Consider the following 14,067-nt stretch of genomic DNA (forward strand, 5'->3'; position numbering starts at 1 on the left):
TGGGTCTCCTGTCCTTTTAGTGCTGCTCCTTCTCTGAGATCCCCCTAGGATTATGTAAAATGCTTATGCATGTGTACATTTGTTTATTTTAGGGTTTTTGCAGTTCTTTTTAGAGAAACCAGTTAGAAACATCTGAGTTCACACTCAGTGCTGTGAAGCTCAGAGGGAAGGTGGCTTGTATCTGCACTGGTGTCTTGAACTGCATAGCTCTGTAAAGATGGTGGGGCGCTGACACTGAAATACTAGGTTTCCAAATGCTGCATTAGCAACTTCTCTGCCTTAGATCGAAGAGCCACAAATGGTGTTCAGCTGCAGCTGGCACAGGGCCAACGCGCAGCCACAGCCATTGGCCAGCATGCCTCCTCCATTTGCGCCCTCTCCCAGGGACCCTGCGCTGTCTCCCTCTACGGCCTGTCTTCGCCGCTTCGTTAGGAATCTTTAAGTGTGTGTGTGTATGTGCGTGTGTGCGTGTGTGTGTATGTGTGTATGTGTGTTTTAATTCCAACATATTATCAGTAAGAGGCTGCCTCTTAGGAGACACAAAGGCCATCTTTACTCTGAAGATGTAGCATTCACTTGCCTCTGAGAAGAGTCCACCCTGGTTTAAAAGGTACTCTGAGCCCCAGAGGGCCTGCCAGCCTGGCTCTCCTGCCAACCCCGCCACCTCTCCTCAGGACATCTCTGTTTTTAAGTTTTACGGGTTGAGTTTCCAGGTTTTTACCAAATGCACGTGAATGGATGCTTGCCAGATCTGAGCGGTGAGGGCCCACCCTCAGGGTGCTTGCCATATCCACCTATCAACTTCCTTACCATCTACTAAACATTTTGATAACATTGATTTTTAGTCCACTCACTTTCGCTTTTACCTGGTGTCATTTAGATAATGACGTCACAGGGCTGACGCACTGGTCGGTTTTTTCTAGTACACGTGAGAACAAACACCAGACTATCTAGCATGAAAAGCGCTCATCTGTGTATCGTCTGGGATGCTCTCATGTGGGCGGGGAGGCCCTTTGGTAAGTAGAAAGCACGGTTTGAACATCAGGGAGGCCTGCTCATCACTGTGCGTCTCTTTCTGCTCAGGTGCCGCCACGGCCCTTTGGGGAAATGTGTGCACTGCGTCCCACTCGAGGTGAGAGTCCGATGTGGCCCCAGGGGCTGCGGGCGGCTGGGCAGAACCATCTAAGTACTTCCCGCAGAGCTCCCCACAGCAGGAGTGGCTCAGAGGACTTACCTGTTTGCTGCTCTGGGCCTTATTCCCGCTGTTGAGCCTGCAGGAAGGGGAGTGACCTTCTCGGGGATTACGGATGGCTGGAGCGTTTGTGTTGCTTGAGGGAGGGGCAGCCTTCCCAGCAGCTCCCAGACAATCCTTCCAGAGGCTGCCGTGGGGCCCGCCTGTCAGTCTGTGCTGATTTACTTTGCCCAGAAACTTCACGTCTCCTCTGCTGATTTGTCTGTGAGATGGAGAGTTACCGTGATAGTGCTGACCAGTAACTGGTTAGCGCTGGCTTTCCAGCAGCAAGGCCGACCTGGCTTCTCCACCAGTCTCCTCACGCTTCATCTTGAGGCTTTTCTTTTTGCTAAATTCTCTTGGAACTTGCTCTACTTGGAGCATTCTGTATTTGGTAGATAGAGATTCATTTCAGTCTTGGAAAGATCTCTGATATGCGAAGGGAAACTTGTTTCTGACCCTGAATGCATGTCAAAGCCCAGCACCGTTTCCCCTCTGCCCTCCGGGGCCTGGCTGGCCAAGGCCGCATGCCGCCCGCCACAGCTCCTCCCGACACACGTGCCCGGCGGGTGCATGACCATGCCCGTCTCTGCGTTTGGCAGCCATTTGATGAGGACTACCTGAACCATCTGGAGCCTCCAGTGAAGCATATGTCCTTCCATGCCTACATCCGCAAGCTGACCGGCGGGGCCGACAAGTGAGCACCCTGGGCGCGGGCTGTGCCGTCGTGGCCACCGGGGGTGTGTGCGTGACGAGTGGAGACCACAGTGGGGCATGGGGTGTTGCCTGCGTTGATGTGTTGCCTGCGTTGATCCTGTCCTGGTTCTGGAGGAGAGCGTAGTGCTGGGCAGTGCGGCTGTGTGGACACAGGTCCCCGGAGCGTTAACGGACAGTCCCATGCCAGTGGCACTCTGGCGAGTGGTCCTGTCCTGTCTCGTGTCTTTGGGGTCTGAACTCATCCCCTGCCCTTTAGAGAAGCTGAGCTGCCCGTGGTGGTCTCAGATCACCACCTTCACAGCCTGAGCTGATGCTCATCCCCTAGAGTGCTGCATCTTTCCAGGTTAATTTTCACACCATAACGAGGCCGCAGCAGCAACCTTTTCGGTGGGTTTGGGCTTCAGGCACCTTAGCAGTCGTGGCCCACAGGCTTGGCCAGGCAGAGTGTTACAGAGCAGGGCCGGGGCGGGGTGGGGGCCCGAGGCCCAGAGGGCACTTGAGGGTGGCTCCCGAGGACGGTGACGATGGGGGATGAGAGTGGGGCAGGTGAACGCATTTTGACTTCTCCAAACCACTTCAAGTCCTTGCCTGTGCAGCCCCCTTTGTGGGCCATATGTCGCCTTACCAGAAACATGGGCTCCGTGCTGGTGTTTAGAATTCCTGTCAGCACTGAGAGGACGTGGTGGCTGCACCCAAGTCAGCAGATTCCTGTGGAGAACGTCAGGTCCCCTGGCATCCTAAAATAACTTTTTAAAAAGTTAACCTGTGGGGAAAGCTGTGCCCTTGTCCGTGGGGTGGGTCCTGGTGCAGCTTCACTCGCCAGTCTCCCTGGGGCACCCCATGGGTGTCACTGGGTGCAGATGTGACTCCGGCACGTACTCCGGCTTGTGGAAGTGAAATGGAGTCATGGGTGTGTTGTGTGACGGGGTCACCAGGGTCAGTGTAGGGCCCGCGGCTCCACAGCGGCCGTCTCCTAACTAGTTCTTACTTAGCAAACGCAGAGCAAAGTAGTCTTCACTGTCTGAGCCGATCTCTCCTGAGAGCTCCATGACTGTGAGTCCTAGGCTAGCACGATCCTGTGGCTAGTGAGTGAGTGACGCACAGGGAGAGGCTCTCCGAGTTCTCCTGGGCACGATTCATAGGAGACATCAGACAGTCGTCGGTGTTAGTGAGAGGTGGTAAAAATAAAAGCTGCGTGTCTGTGGGAAGGTGGCATGTGGCCGTGCGGTCTGAGGTGCTAGAACTGCAGCTCGTCGCCTAGCAGCCTGCTGCTCCCACCACATGCCTCGATCCCCGACCTCAGGAAGGCTCCTGCTCAACCTTTCACCACTTTGATGTCACAGTAAACTGCCTCTCTCACTCAGGGGGAAGTTTGTTGCCCTGGAGAACATCAGTTGCAAGATCAAATCAGGCTGTGAGGGACACCTCCCATGGCCAAACGGCATCTGCACTAAGTGCCAGCCCAGTGCCATCACCCTGAACAGACAGGTGAGAGGTTGGCATCGTGTCTCGACAGCCATAACACCACAGGTTTATTTCACGGCTGAGGAATGAAGGTGTCCGGAAGCGACCTTCCTTGGGAAGGAATGGCCATGAGCAGAGGGCCTTAACACATAGCAGTTGCTTGAAAAGCGTTGGATCTATGGGCCGAGCCGTTTGTGGAGATGATATGCTGAGGGCGTAATTTGTAAGGTTTTTTAGCTCTTGAGGCGGGAGTCTTGGGTGGGTGGAAGCTGCATTTTCCCGACAATGGTGTAAATGCTGAGTGTTGCGGCCCTGCCTTTTTGAGGCGCTGTGGAGCTGTAGCCCTGTAGGTGTCTCCTCCCCAGTCAGGACGGTGACGGGCCCTCCTGGGACCTGCGGGCACCTGTCCAGCTCCTTCCCCTGCCGCTGCCTCTTCTAGGTTCCTCTCCTTAGCCTAGAGAATTCCGTGGTCTCCTTGACTAGTTTTGAAACCTTCAGTACTTTATTTTTTTACCCTAGAGATTGAGAAGAGCTACCTTTTAGGTGAAATCCCAGTGAGATTAATTTGAATCTATTTGTTGATGACCCACGCACACCTCCCCCCACCCCCGGGATCTGCAGGTCGCTGCATGGGTCCTACATGGTGCTCATTAGCAACAGCATGGCTGCAACGGCCAGCCTGGGCAGCCTGCTTCTGAAGCATCTTAGGGCAGAGCACATCCTTAAACCGTTCCTAAGAGCTAGGTGAAAGGTGCTTCCGTACCAGATGAGTAGAGTGCATTCGATGCCGTCTTTGCTGCTCTGCTTTGCAGAAATACAGGCATGTGGACAACATCATGTTTGAGAACCACACCGTGGCGGACCGCTTCCTCGACTTCTGGAGAAAGACAGGGAACCAGCATTTCGGGTACTTGTACGGGCGGTACACGGAGCACAGAGACATCCCACTTGGCATCAGGGCGGAGGTGGCTGCCATCTATGAGCCCCCCCAGGTAGGGACACACGGGCTGACACTGGAAATTGAAACTCAGTGACATCTGTGTTTGTCTGTCGGCCATGTGGGCACCCTTTTCAGATTGCATGTCACCCATTTGCATTATCATTTGCGCCCTCTCTGTCTCCATACATGAGATATTTATTTTCTGAATTATTGGAGAGTAAGATAACAGCCCCTAAACACCCAGCAGGTATTTCCTGAGAAGAAGTATGCTCTCTTCCTTACCAGTACATTTATCAGTGGTAGTAGATTTAATACCGATGCAGTATTTTTATCTTATCTACCGTCTGTGTGCTGTTCCGGTTTTGTCAGCTGCCTCAACAATGTCAGACAATTACTTCGACTCTTCTCTGATATTTCTGTATCTCCTCTGTGTGACAGTCCTGTTTCTCAACTATACCAGGAAGGATAGAATTAGAATGTCACAGGACTACTCACTTCTTTATCTCATGCTGCACACCCCGCAGTCTCAGAATAACCATACCAAAACTACCACCAAAATAGGACAAAACGGTGTGAGATTTTGGGGCAGGGGTGTCCTCAGATGTGTCCCACTAGGGTGGCTGCTCAGTGCCTGTGGTTTACTCGCTGGGGTGGGTCATCTCTGTATGGCTGTGCCACAACTAGCTTGCTTTGTAGTTACAGACATACTCCATGGTACATTTCGTTATATACAGATCTTACAAAAGCAATAACTGTAAACAAACATTAAATGCTAGTTAATGATATTTATGCTGCAGTATTTAGGGGTAAGTGTACTTACATCTGGAACCCTGTTGGTGGAGGGGTTAAGAGCTCAGCTGCTAACCAAAAGGTGGGCAGTTTGAATCCACCAGCCGCTTCGTGGAAACCCTAAGGGGCAGTTCTGCTGTGTCCCGTAGGGTTGCTATGAGTCGGAACTGACTCGACGGCATCGGGTGTGTAAGTCTGCGGCTTACTTAGAAATGCAGCAACAAAAAAAATTAGATGGATTTGGATAGAGGGATGGATAGAGAGATGAATAATTAATAAAAACCCAAACCAGCTGCCATCTAGTCGATTCTGACTCATGGCGACCCCACATGTGCCAGAGCAGAACTGCCCTATAGGGTTTTCTTGGCCGTAATCGTTAGAGAAGCAGATCGCCACACCTTTTTCTTGTGAACCACCAAGTGGGTTTGAACTGCCAACCTCTCAGTTAGTCGCTGAGCGCGTAACTGTTTGTGCCACCCGTGTACTCCATGAGGGATGGATGACCCATTGCCATTGAGTTGATTCCAAATCATAGCGACCCTATAGCACAGAGTGGAACTGCCTCGTAGGGTTTCCAAGGAGCAGCTGGGGGATTCACAAACTGCTTACCTTTTGGTTAGCAGCCAAGCTCTTAACCACTGTGCCACCAGGGCTCCCCATTGAGAAATGGATAGAGAATAGTATATGTGAATGGCAGAATCTAGGACGCGGGTTTTGGTGTGCCCTGTAAAATCCTTAAAGTGGTCTGTGCTTGAAATTTTTCATAATAAAGTGTTGGAAAAGAAAAGAACGGGCCCAGTTCTGAAGTCAGACCTGTAAACAAGATGTATCCCGTCCTCACATTCCCTTCCTCTCTCCCTTTTAAACAGTTTTTTGGTTTTGACATTAAACTTCGGATTTCTTAAGGTTTATTTTTTAATGTAAGCAGACCACGCCCACAAACACTCATGCTTCCCGCCTGGGGTCAGCAGGCCCTGCTGTGCACACTCTCCTCACCTCCCTCGCTGCGCAGAATGCCCTGGCGCCTTGGAAACGCCCGGCCTGGGGTGGGAGCGCCTCTCCATTGCTGCCGCCGGGCGTGGCTGTCGGGGCTCTTGAGCAGTGGGCTCCGTGTGGCTCCTGCACAGACGCCACACCTCCCCTGGCTTCGTTTAGACAGGATTGGAGTGTAGTTTAATGCTCTTTGACATTTTGCGTATCTCCGTAGAGCGCATGTAGGGTTTCCGGGCCCATCCTTTCAGAGGAGACCCCAGCTGTCAGTAGGGACGCGACCATAGAGACCTACTGCGAGACCCAGACTGAGGCGCCCTGGGCCTCTGTGACCCAGCTGCCCCTGTGGATGCACGGAAGACGCCAGCTCAGTTCTGCAGAGGGTATCGAACAGGAGCGTTAACAGTTCTCTTAAAGGAGCCAGGAGCAAAAGGGAGACAGACGGCCCTGGCACCCAGACCCCTAGAACAGCACCGTCCAAGCTCCCGACGGGGGTCCCGGAGGTGGAGCGGGTGACCTCCAGTGACCTCCAGCTGGTCAGGAGCTGAAGCTCGTGCTGCCCGGTCATTAAGCAGGTAGTCCTCCTCAGATGTGACCTGTCCCCAGAGGTGTTCATCATCTCCCTATGGGCAGTGCCCAGCAAACAAAGGTCTTTTGTTGCTTTGCTAGAATGGGACTAATTTACAAGCATATACTCAATTAGTATAACTCAATTTGGGATTACGTTCACTTTTCTATTCCTACGTCTGGGATTTCTGCTCGGTATGGTACGTATTAATGACCCTGAAGCTACGTGTAACTGAAGATTAAAGTTTTCGGAAACGTCAGCTCCAGGAAGTTGGTGTCATGTGTGGGTTCACGCTGCATGTGAGCAGGCGTATCCCAGGCTCGTCATGCTGCCCGGAGCCGAGCATTCTGTTGACATCGGGGTATTGACTTTTGGGGCCTTTCAGGTTGTTAGGCTGTAGCACTGGTCTCTCCCTTACGTTCATGCTGTCTGTCTAACACGGTATCTTGACTGCCGACAAGGTTCAGCACTGGCCCTGCAGGAGCCGCCAGTGAATTTCCCAAGGCTGTTTTCTGGGGACAGTTGCTGTACAGCTTTAACCTTGCCTAACCTAGCCAAACCTGGATAAAATGGAACTACTTTTCCAAGGATGTTTTGAAAACAGCTTCATTTCCCAATGAAGGAAATTTTTCTGCAAGGTGTAGAAAGCCTTCCTTGGTCCTAGACAAGCACACACTCAGTAAAGAACCCTGACGTGAACCAGTCTGAATAGGGCCTCTTCCCGCTCTCTCCTTGGGTCTTGACTGAAAGAGCGTTGCAGTCTGAGAAAGGGAAATGCCGGGAGGGGTTTGGGTTGTGTGTTATTTGATTGCCCTTCGGTTTTCTGTTGCCGGAACTCTCCTTTCTGGCAGGTGGGAGCCCCGTGCTGCTCTTCGGCCCCGAGGTGAGGAAACAAAGCAGTGCTGCTTCTCTGCACCCGAACTTCTAAAATCCGCCCTCTGTGATCCCCCTTTCAGATCGGCACACAGAACAGCTTGGAGCTGCTCGAAGATCCGAAAGCCGAGGTGGTTGATGAAATCGCCGCCAAACTTGGCCTGAGGAAGGTATTGAGGCGTTTGTCAGCTGGCCTGGAGAGCGGGAGCCCGGGCTCTGTGGTGGGGCAGTCCAGGCTGGCGGTGCAGGGCCAGGCGCAGACACAGCACCTTGAAGCCTCACTTGTGTTTATTGGGTGCCAATAGCTTTTATGTTTTCCGGACCTAAAGTAAAATGAGAACGGTTCCTGGGGCATAAAAGAAATGATCCAAACGCAGGAGCTGTTATGTTTAAAGCCGTCAGCCACGTTAAGTGAGGGCTACTCCAAAGGCGGGGCGAAGCGGTGGGAATACGCCCGGGCTTCCTTGCCCGGAGAGGACCGAGCCGCAGCATGTGTCTCGGCCCGTCCACCCCACACGTCCCTGTACACGGGAGCCTTCTTCGTGTTGTGCTGGATCCGCATGGACACCGAGGCTCACGCCTGCTCACGGTGCACCCCTCCTGTCCTGTGTGCTGGCAGCTCCCAGTTCTTTCTCCTCAGTCACCTCCGGGTTTCCAGGTTATGCTGTAGGCCTCTGAGCCCGTGAGCCTTCCTCTGTTCACTGGGCAGTTAGAAGACGGGGGATTGTCTTTTGAGTCTGTTGGCCTGGCTTGTCCCATGTCTGTGATAGAGTTCCCAGGAGCTTTAAGATAGGTTTTCACAGGTGTGTGTTTGCCTGTGAATTGGAAAACAGCTCAGCCTCAGAAGTTCAAATAGTTTAAGAGATACGTACGTTTTAAGATTTATCTTTTCTTTCCTAATCGATTTAGACGGTGACAAATACTCTCTACAGATAAAGGGGGGAACGGGGAATGTGATTAAGCCTAGGAATGTCACGGAGCACGCCCCTATTTTACAGTTTTACCTTTTTCAGAAAATGTGTCTTGTTGTTTCTAATGAGGAGTCAGAATCTTGATTTAGGGTTGTGTTTTGGTTCAACTTCGGGAAGTTTTTTTTCAACAGAACTTAGTGCGATTTTTTCCCATGTTTGTTATGAACCATGAAAACTATAAAGTTCATGGTAACCATAGTTGTGATAGAAGGTCTTGAAGTTACTTAGCTGACTTTGTCCGAAACATGGGCTCCTTAGCCCTTGCGCATTGCAGCTGGAGTTGGGTTCTGCTTTATTTCCTGCTTAATTATGGTTATCCGTTCAGTCCTTTTCTCGGCTGCTACCCTCCTTGGGTTCTTTTGTTCACGTGGGCGTTTTTAAAGGAAAGAAATCTCCACCTTGGCCAGGTCGTGTCTGCAGGAGATGGACTGGAGGAGGCCAGGGCGCCCTGTGGTGGTTGTTGGGTGTCCTTGAGTCGATTCCGACTCATAGCGACCCCATGTGACAGAGTGGAACTTTTTATTTTTTAATAATATTGTATTGTGTTTAAGGTGGAAGTTCACACCGCAGATTAGGTTCCCGTGCAGCAATTTCTACACAAACTATTCAGTGATACTGGTTACATTTCCACAAAGTGTCATCATTCTCATTCCTCCCCTTCTGGTTGCACCGTTTCCAGTGCTCTAGTTTCCCTGCCCCCTTACCTTCTCATCGTTGCCTTGGTGTAGTTTTTGACCATTTGGTCTCCTATAGATGATTTTTAAAAGGAGCTCTTTACTCACAGTCTTTACTGTATAAGCCAGTCTGTTATTTAGCTATAGGCTGTGATCTTTACAGGAGCAGATCGCCAGGTCTCATGTATGAACCTCCAACCTTGTAGTCACTCCTTAAAGGAAACAGGGAAGAGAGTGCTCTGCTGGGAGGGACTGGACCCACTGCACAGCCGCGGCAGGGTTAATCGGGGTTCGGATTCAGAACGCTCAGGAGGTTGGTGGGTGGAGGTGGCCGGTGATCGCAGACCTCAGGACAGGTGCAGGCGCTGCAGCAGGGTGGCCTTTAGGGTGCTTTGAGCTGCTGTCCCCTCAGAGGCTGCCTTCCAGCCCCGCCGCGGGGCTCCTGGGAGCAGCTGGGTGGGATCTCTGTTATCTTCCCTTTGTTTTAAGTACCGCTTTCTAGGGAGCTGGAGAAAAGCCGGGCTTCCAGAGAGGCTGCTTGCTGGTAGCTGTGCTCTTGCTGAGAAAGGTGCTCTTAGGCTCTCTGGGCAGAAGCCCGAAAACACTCGTCTTCTGTGTCAGGGACACACTTAAAGGTATTTTTCCTTTTTGATTAAGGTTGGCTGGATATTTACAGACCTCGTCTCCGAAGACACCCGAAAGGGCACGGTCCGATACAGTCGAAATAAGGTGAGGAGGAGGCCGAAGTCGCTGGCCCGCAGCCTGATCACCAGCCATGTGGACCTGTGCACGGGCTCCCTCAGCAACTCGGCCTGGCGTCCAGACCGAGCTGTATTTTCAAGACAGTTCTCCCCATAAAGTAAGGCTGGGGCTGCTGATCCTAGGAGCAAAGCCCACCTCCCCCTCGCAGCCTGCGGCCCTCAGAGGGCAGCGCCAGCCCACGGGCCTGTGCATCTGGTGTACTCATTTGTGGTTTATTGGAGGATGTCGGAATGGCTGATGACATCCCGTTTCAGCACAGGTGTCGAGAGTCATATATGTGTATTTTGACATGACGCCATAAAATTTGATGTGCCGGTTCTCTTGTCTTAGGACACCTATTTCCTGAGTTCAGAAGAATGTATCACCGCAGGAGACTTCCAGAACAAACATCCCAACATATGTCAGCTCTCTCCAGATGGACATTTTGGATCCAAGTTTGTCACTACAGTGGCTACAGGTACAGACCAGGACAGAGTTGTGTTGTGACTATTAGCACAGGGTTAATATATCTTGTCCTTCCTTCTGGTAGCGTTTCAACCATAACTTAATTATAGTAGGTTTCTTAGTGGATCCGTGAGACTTGGATTCCTCTTTCTGGCTTATGGTAAAAATTCCAAACTTACCAGAATCGCCCATAAAATGAATAACAGAATTGGGAACTGGGCTTAGCTTTCCTCTAGCCCAGAGCTTTCCTCCCCAGTCTGTTGCTTTGCCAGGTTAACTCTTGACCCTTGGGATCTGACCTCAGGGGCCACCTTTTGTTCCTTCCCAGTAACCAAGGGTGACTGTGAAGTCTGCTGTGCAGAGAGGGCATTAGCTGTCTCCATGGATCACTGGTTTAGTGTGACATCATGGATGGGAGTGTCACTTCCACACAGCTTTTGTTGGAGTGAAGATTTTGTGTGTGTGTGTGTGTGTGTGTGAGATGTTACATATGTTATGCTTCGTATAGTGCACACATAATATGGTAAAACCTGCGAAAGCCAGAACCTGTGTAAGGAGAAAGCCTGTCAGAGAAGGAAACCGCGAATATTTTTCACTAAAACGAGTGAGAAGAATGGTAAGACCGCTGTCAAAGGCGGAAGACTTGTGAGACCTGGAAAAATGAAGCAGTCCTGTCGGCTCTGGCGCTCTCAGGTTTCGGTGTAGTAAACTCTCGCAGCCTGTGAAGAGTGCTGCCGTTTTTTGTTTTCAAACCCAGATCCTCAGGAAGTAACCCTGGCAGCCCAGGGCGTTTCTTCCCTATCACTTCTCCTTTATACTAGAGCAAGGGCCCTGCTCTGCTGTCCTAGAATCACGTGTGCAGGCAGGCTGTACCACCTACAAGGTTTACTGGTGGATGGTAAAGTAATACAAGTATCGCACACGCCCTAGAGAAAGACGGATGTAAGGGGAATAGGAATTGGAGAACCAATTCATAAAAGCATAGTCTGTGCTGCCAGGTTTTTGCTAAGTGAGCACTGACCTGGCACTCTGAGGACCTGGCTTCTACCGTCCTAAAGGTCAACCATCCTTCTGGTTCTGTAGACCTGCCCACCAGCAGGTCTGTTATTAACAAACAGCAGTTTACAAACAGCCCAAGCGTGTGAGTATCTGGACCCACCATTAACCCAGGAGACCCCGTCTGCTGCCACGAGACCCGTGGTGATGAACTCTTTCCCATTGCCTGAATTTTTAAACTTTGCTTGGTGTTACCGAGCCTGAGGTCCCTTGATTTGCGATCCACATGGACTCACCGGCTCCTGCTTCCCGCAGTGAACGCCTGTTACGAGTGAAGGGCGCCGGTAGCATCTCTCACGTGTTAGCCTGAGTTAGTCGGGTCAGATTTATTTTCTTCGTTGTTGCAGGCGTCGGGTACGAAGAGGATACATCCAAGGGGGCAGGTGCCCTGGATGGGGGAGGGGTCACGAGGGGAAGGCTCATGGCCACGGGAGAACAGCTGAGACGCCACAGGGTCACCAGACGCCAGGGAGGAGGCAGAGAAGAGACATATTTTACGTCATGTAGAATTCTGCCAAGCTAGCACAGCGTTTGGAGAAGGGGAGAAAAGTATGGGCTTTCTACCCCCTGCGTCACGGGATTCCCCCCAGCCCTACCCTGAATTTAGGCTAATCTCCTGGGCCTAGCAGTGTGGGCTGGTAGGTCTCAATCCCGTCAGACTAATACCACCTCTGTGACATTTTGTGACACCCTTTTACCATCCACCAGTAAACCTTGTAGGTGGTACAGCCTGCCTGCACACGTGATTCTAGGACAGCAGAGCAGGGCCCTTGCTCTAGTATAAAGGAGAAGTGATAGGGAAGAAACGCCCTGGGCTGCTAGGGTTACTTCCTGAGGATCTGGTTTTGAAAACAAAAAATGCAAATTCAGTGACAGCTTCGGTTTCTCTGTCGCTGCTCCTTCCAAGGCCTGCGACCCATCCCACATGTGGATTCCTGCAAGGCCGGCTTGTGGAGAGAGTGGTGGTTAGCTGCTCCGGCTTCCTTTGCTCCAGGCCAGTGTTGCTTTCTGGCAAGGTGAACGAGCCTTCAGGACTTGCTCCTGCACATGGAGAGGGCATTTGCAGCTCATCTCAGTGAATTCACCTTTGAGGGATATCCATATGGGTTAAGCTTGCTTCTTTTAGCAGCCTTCAGTTTTACAAATACTCCTTTCCATTTTACTGTCAGTCTCAAAGGCCAGATTTTTCCTTCTCTAATGACCTATCAGACTTTAATGATCAATCTAGAATCCAGTGCAGGTTTACAATGCCCAAAGTGAAACACTAGCCATATGCACGCACCACAGCCCACCCGCTCTCTCTAAGCCAGCGTCCGCGTTTGTGTGGGATTTGCTCAGCGCCGGCTCCTCACCGAACGTGCCCAAGAGGTGATGTGCCTGGGCTTCCTGCCAGGTCACGTCAGTGGATGCGTGCCCAGAGTTGGCTCCTCTTCCCGAGTTAGGGCTAGAGAGGAGATGCTAGACTCTGTCGTCGAGGGGCCTCTGGAGCCCAGTGTAACCAGAGCATCTTGAAGCCAGCTGCCACCTTCTATATGCAGACAGTCCCGCCCTCCACGGGGCCTGGCCCTGCCTCCTTCCTTCACATCTCCAGTTGCTGGTCAATCCCTGTTCCTGATCATCGCTAGAAAGTCAAGTGGGTGATGTTTCTGTTCCCTGATCAGTAATTGCTGTGTATTTTTGTCCAATAAACTAAAGTAGAGATAATGAGAGTGTAAGCTGGTAGCATCAGGGCTTGTCCGACCTCGAGAGGAGGAGTGAGAGTCAAGGTCAGCCCCAAGCTGGTTCCCGGGAGTTGGAGGTCAGCCATACCTCCACTCTCCAATTCTTTTTTTTTACCTTTTCTGACACTAGCCATCCTCCCTACGGCACTCTACTTCTTTGCTGGGTTCGATAATTCGTTGCACTGGCCACACAGAACTCACAGACCATAGTCATGTGGTTTAATGGGGAAGTAACAGGCTGTAACTCGGGATCAGGATCAACTTGGAAGTAACAGGATACAACTCAGGTGACAGGATACAGTTATTCAGTTAGGACAGCTTCTAAGCAGGACAGCTCTCAGCTGCTGCTCAGCTGGGCCCACGGGCAGGCAGGCCTTCTCTCAGCTGGGCCCCCCACCGGGCCTTCTCTCAGCTGGGCCCACGGGCAGGCAGGCCTTCTCTTGGCTGTGCCCCCCACCGGGCCTTCTCTCAGCTGGGCCCACGGGCAGGCAGGCCTTCTCTCAGCTGTGCCCCCCACTGGGCCTTCTCTCCGCTATGCCCCCCACCAGGCCTTCTCTCCACTGTGCCCCCCACTGGGCCTTCTCTCAGCTGGCCCATGGGCAGGCAGGCCTTCTCTCGGCTGTGCCCCGCACCGGGCCTTCTCTTAGCTGGGCCAACAGGCAGGCAGGCCTTCTCTCGGCTGTGCCCCACACCGGGCCTTCTCTCGCCTGTGCCCCTCATCGGGCCTTTTCTCGGCTGTGCCCTGCACCGGGCCTTCTCTCAGCTGGGCCCATGGGCAGGCAGGCCTTCTCTCTGCTGTGCCCCCCACCGGGCCTTCTCTCGCCTGTGCCCCCATCGGGCCTTCTCTCTGCCGTGCCCCGCACCGGG

The 14,067-nt window shown here is 52.2% G+C and overlaps 1 protein-coding gene across 1 annotated transcript in view; it reads left to right on the forward strand.

The window, feature by feature from the left end:
* Window positions 1–14,067, forward strand: part of NPLOC4 (NPL4 homolog, ubiquitin recognition factor) — a 56,215-nt gene that overhangs the window by 21,434 nt on the left and 20,714 nt on the right. Inside the window, exons 4-10 of the mRNA XM_004374090.2 lie at window positions 1,084–1,132; window positions 1,834–1,928; window positions 3,313–3,436; window positions 4,225–4,404; window positions 7,656–7,742; window positions 9,875–9,946; window positions 10,310–10,436. Coding sequence (XP_004374147.1) covers window positions 1,084–1,132; window positions 1,834–1,928; window positions 3,313–3,436; window positions 4,225–4,404; window positions 7,656–7,742; window positions 9,875–9,946; window positions 10,310–10,436 — 734 coding nt within the window. The remainder of the gene's footprint in view (window positions 1–1,083; window positions 1,133–1,833; window positions 1,929–3,312; window positions 3,437–4,224; window positions 4,405–7,655; window positions 7,743–9,874; window positions 9,947–10,309; window positions 10,437–14,067) is intronic.

This window comes from Trichechus manatus, unplaced genomic scaffold, assembly GCF_000243295.1.
Source record: "Trichechus manatus latirostris isolate Lorelei unplaced genomic scaffold, TriManLat1.0 scaffold00028, whole genome shotgun sequence".
Classification (NCBI taxonomy): Eukaryota; Metazoa; Chordata; class Mammalia; order Sirenia; family Trichechidae; genus Trichechus; species Trichechus manatus.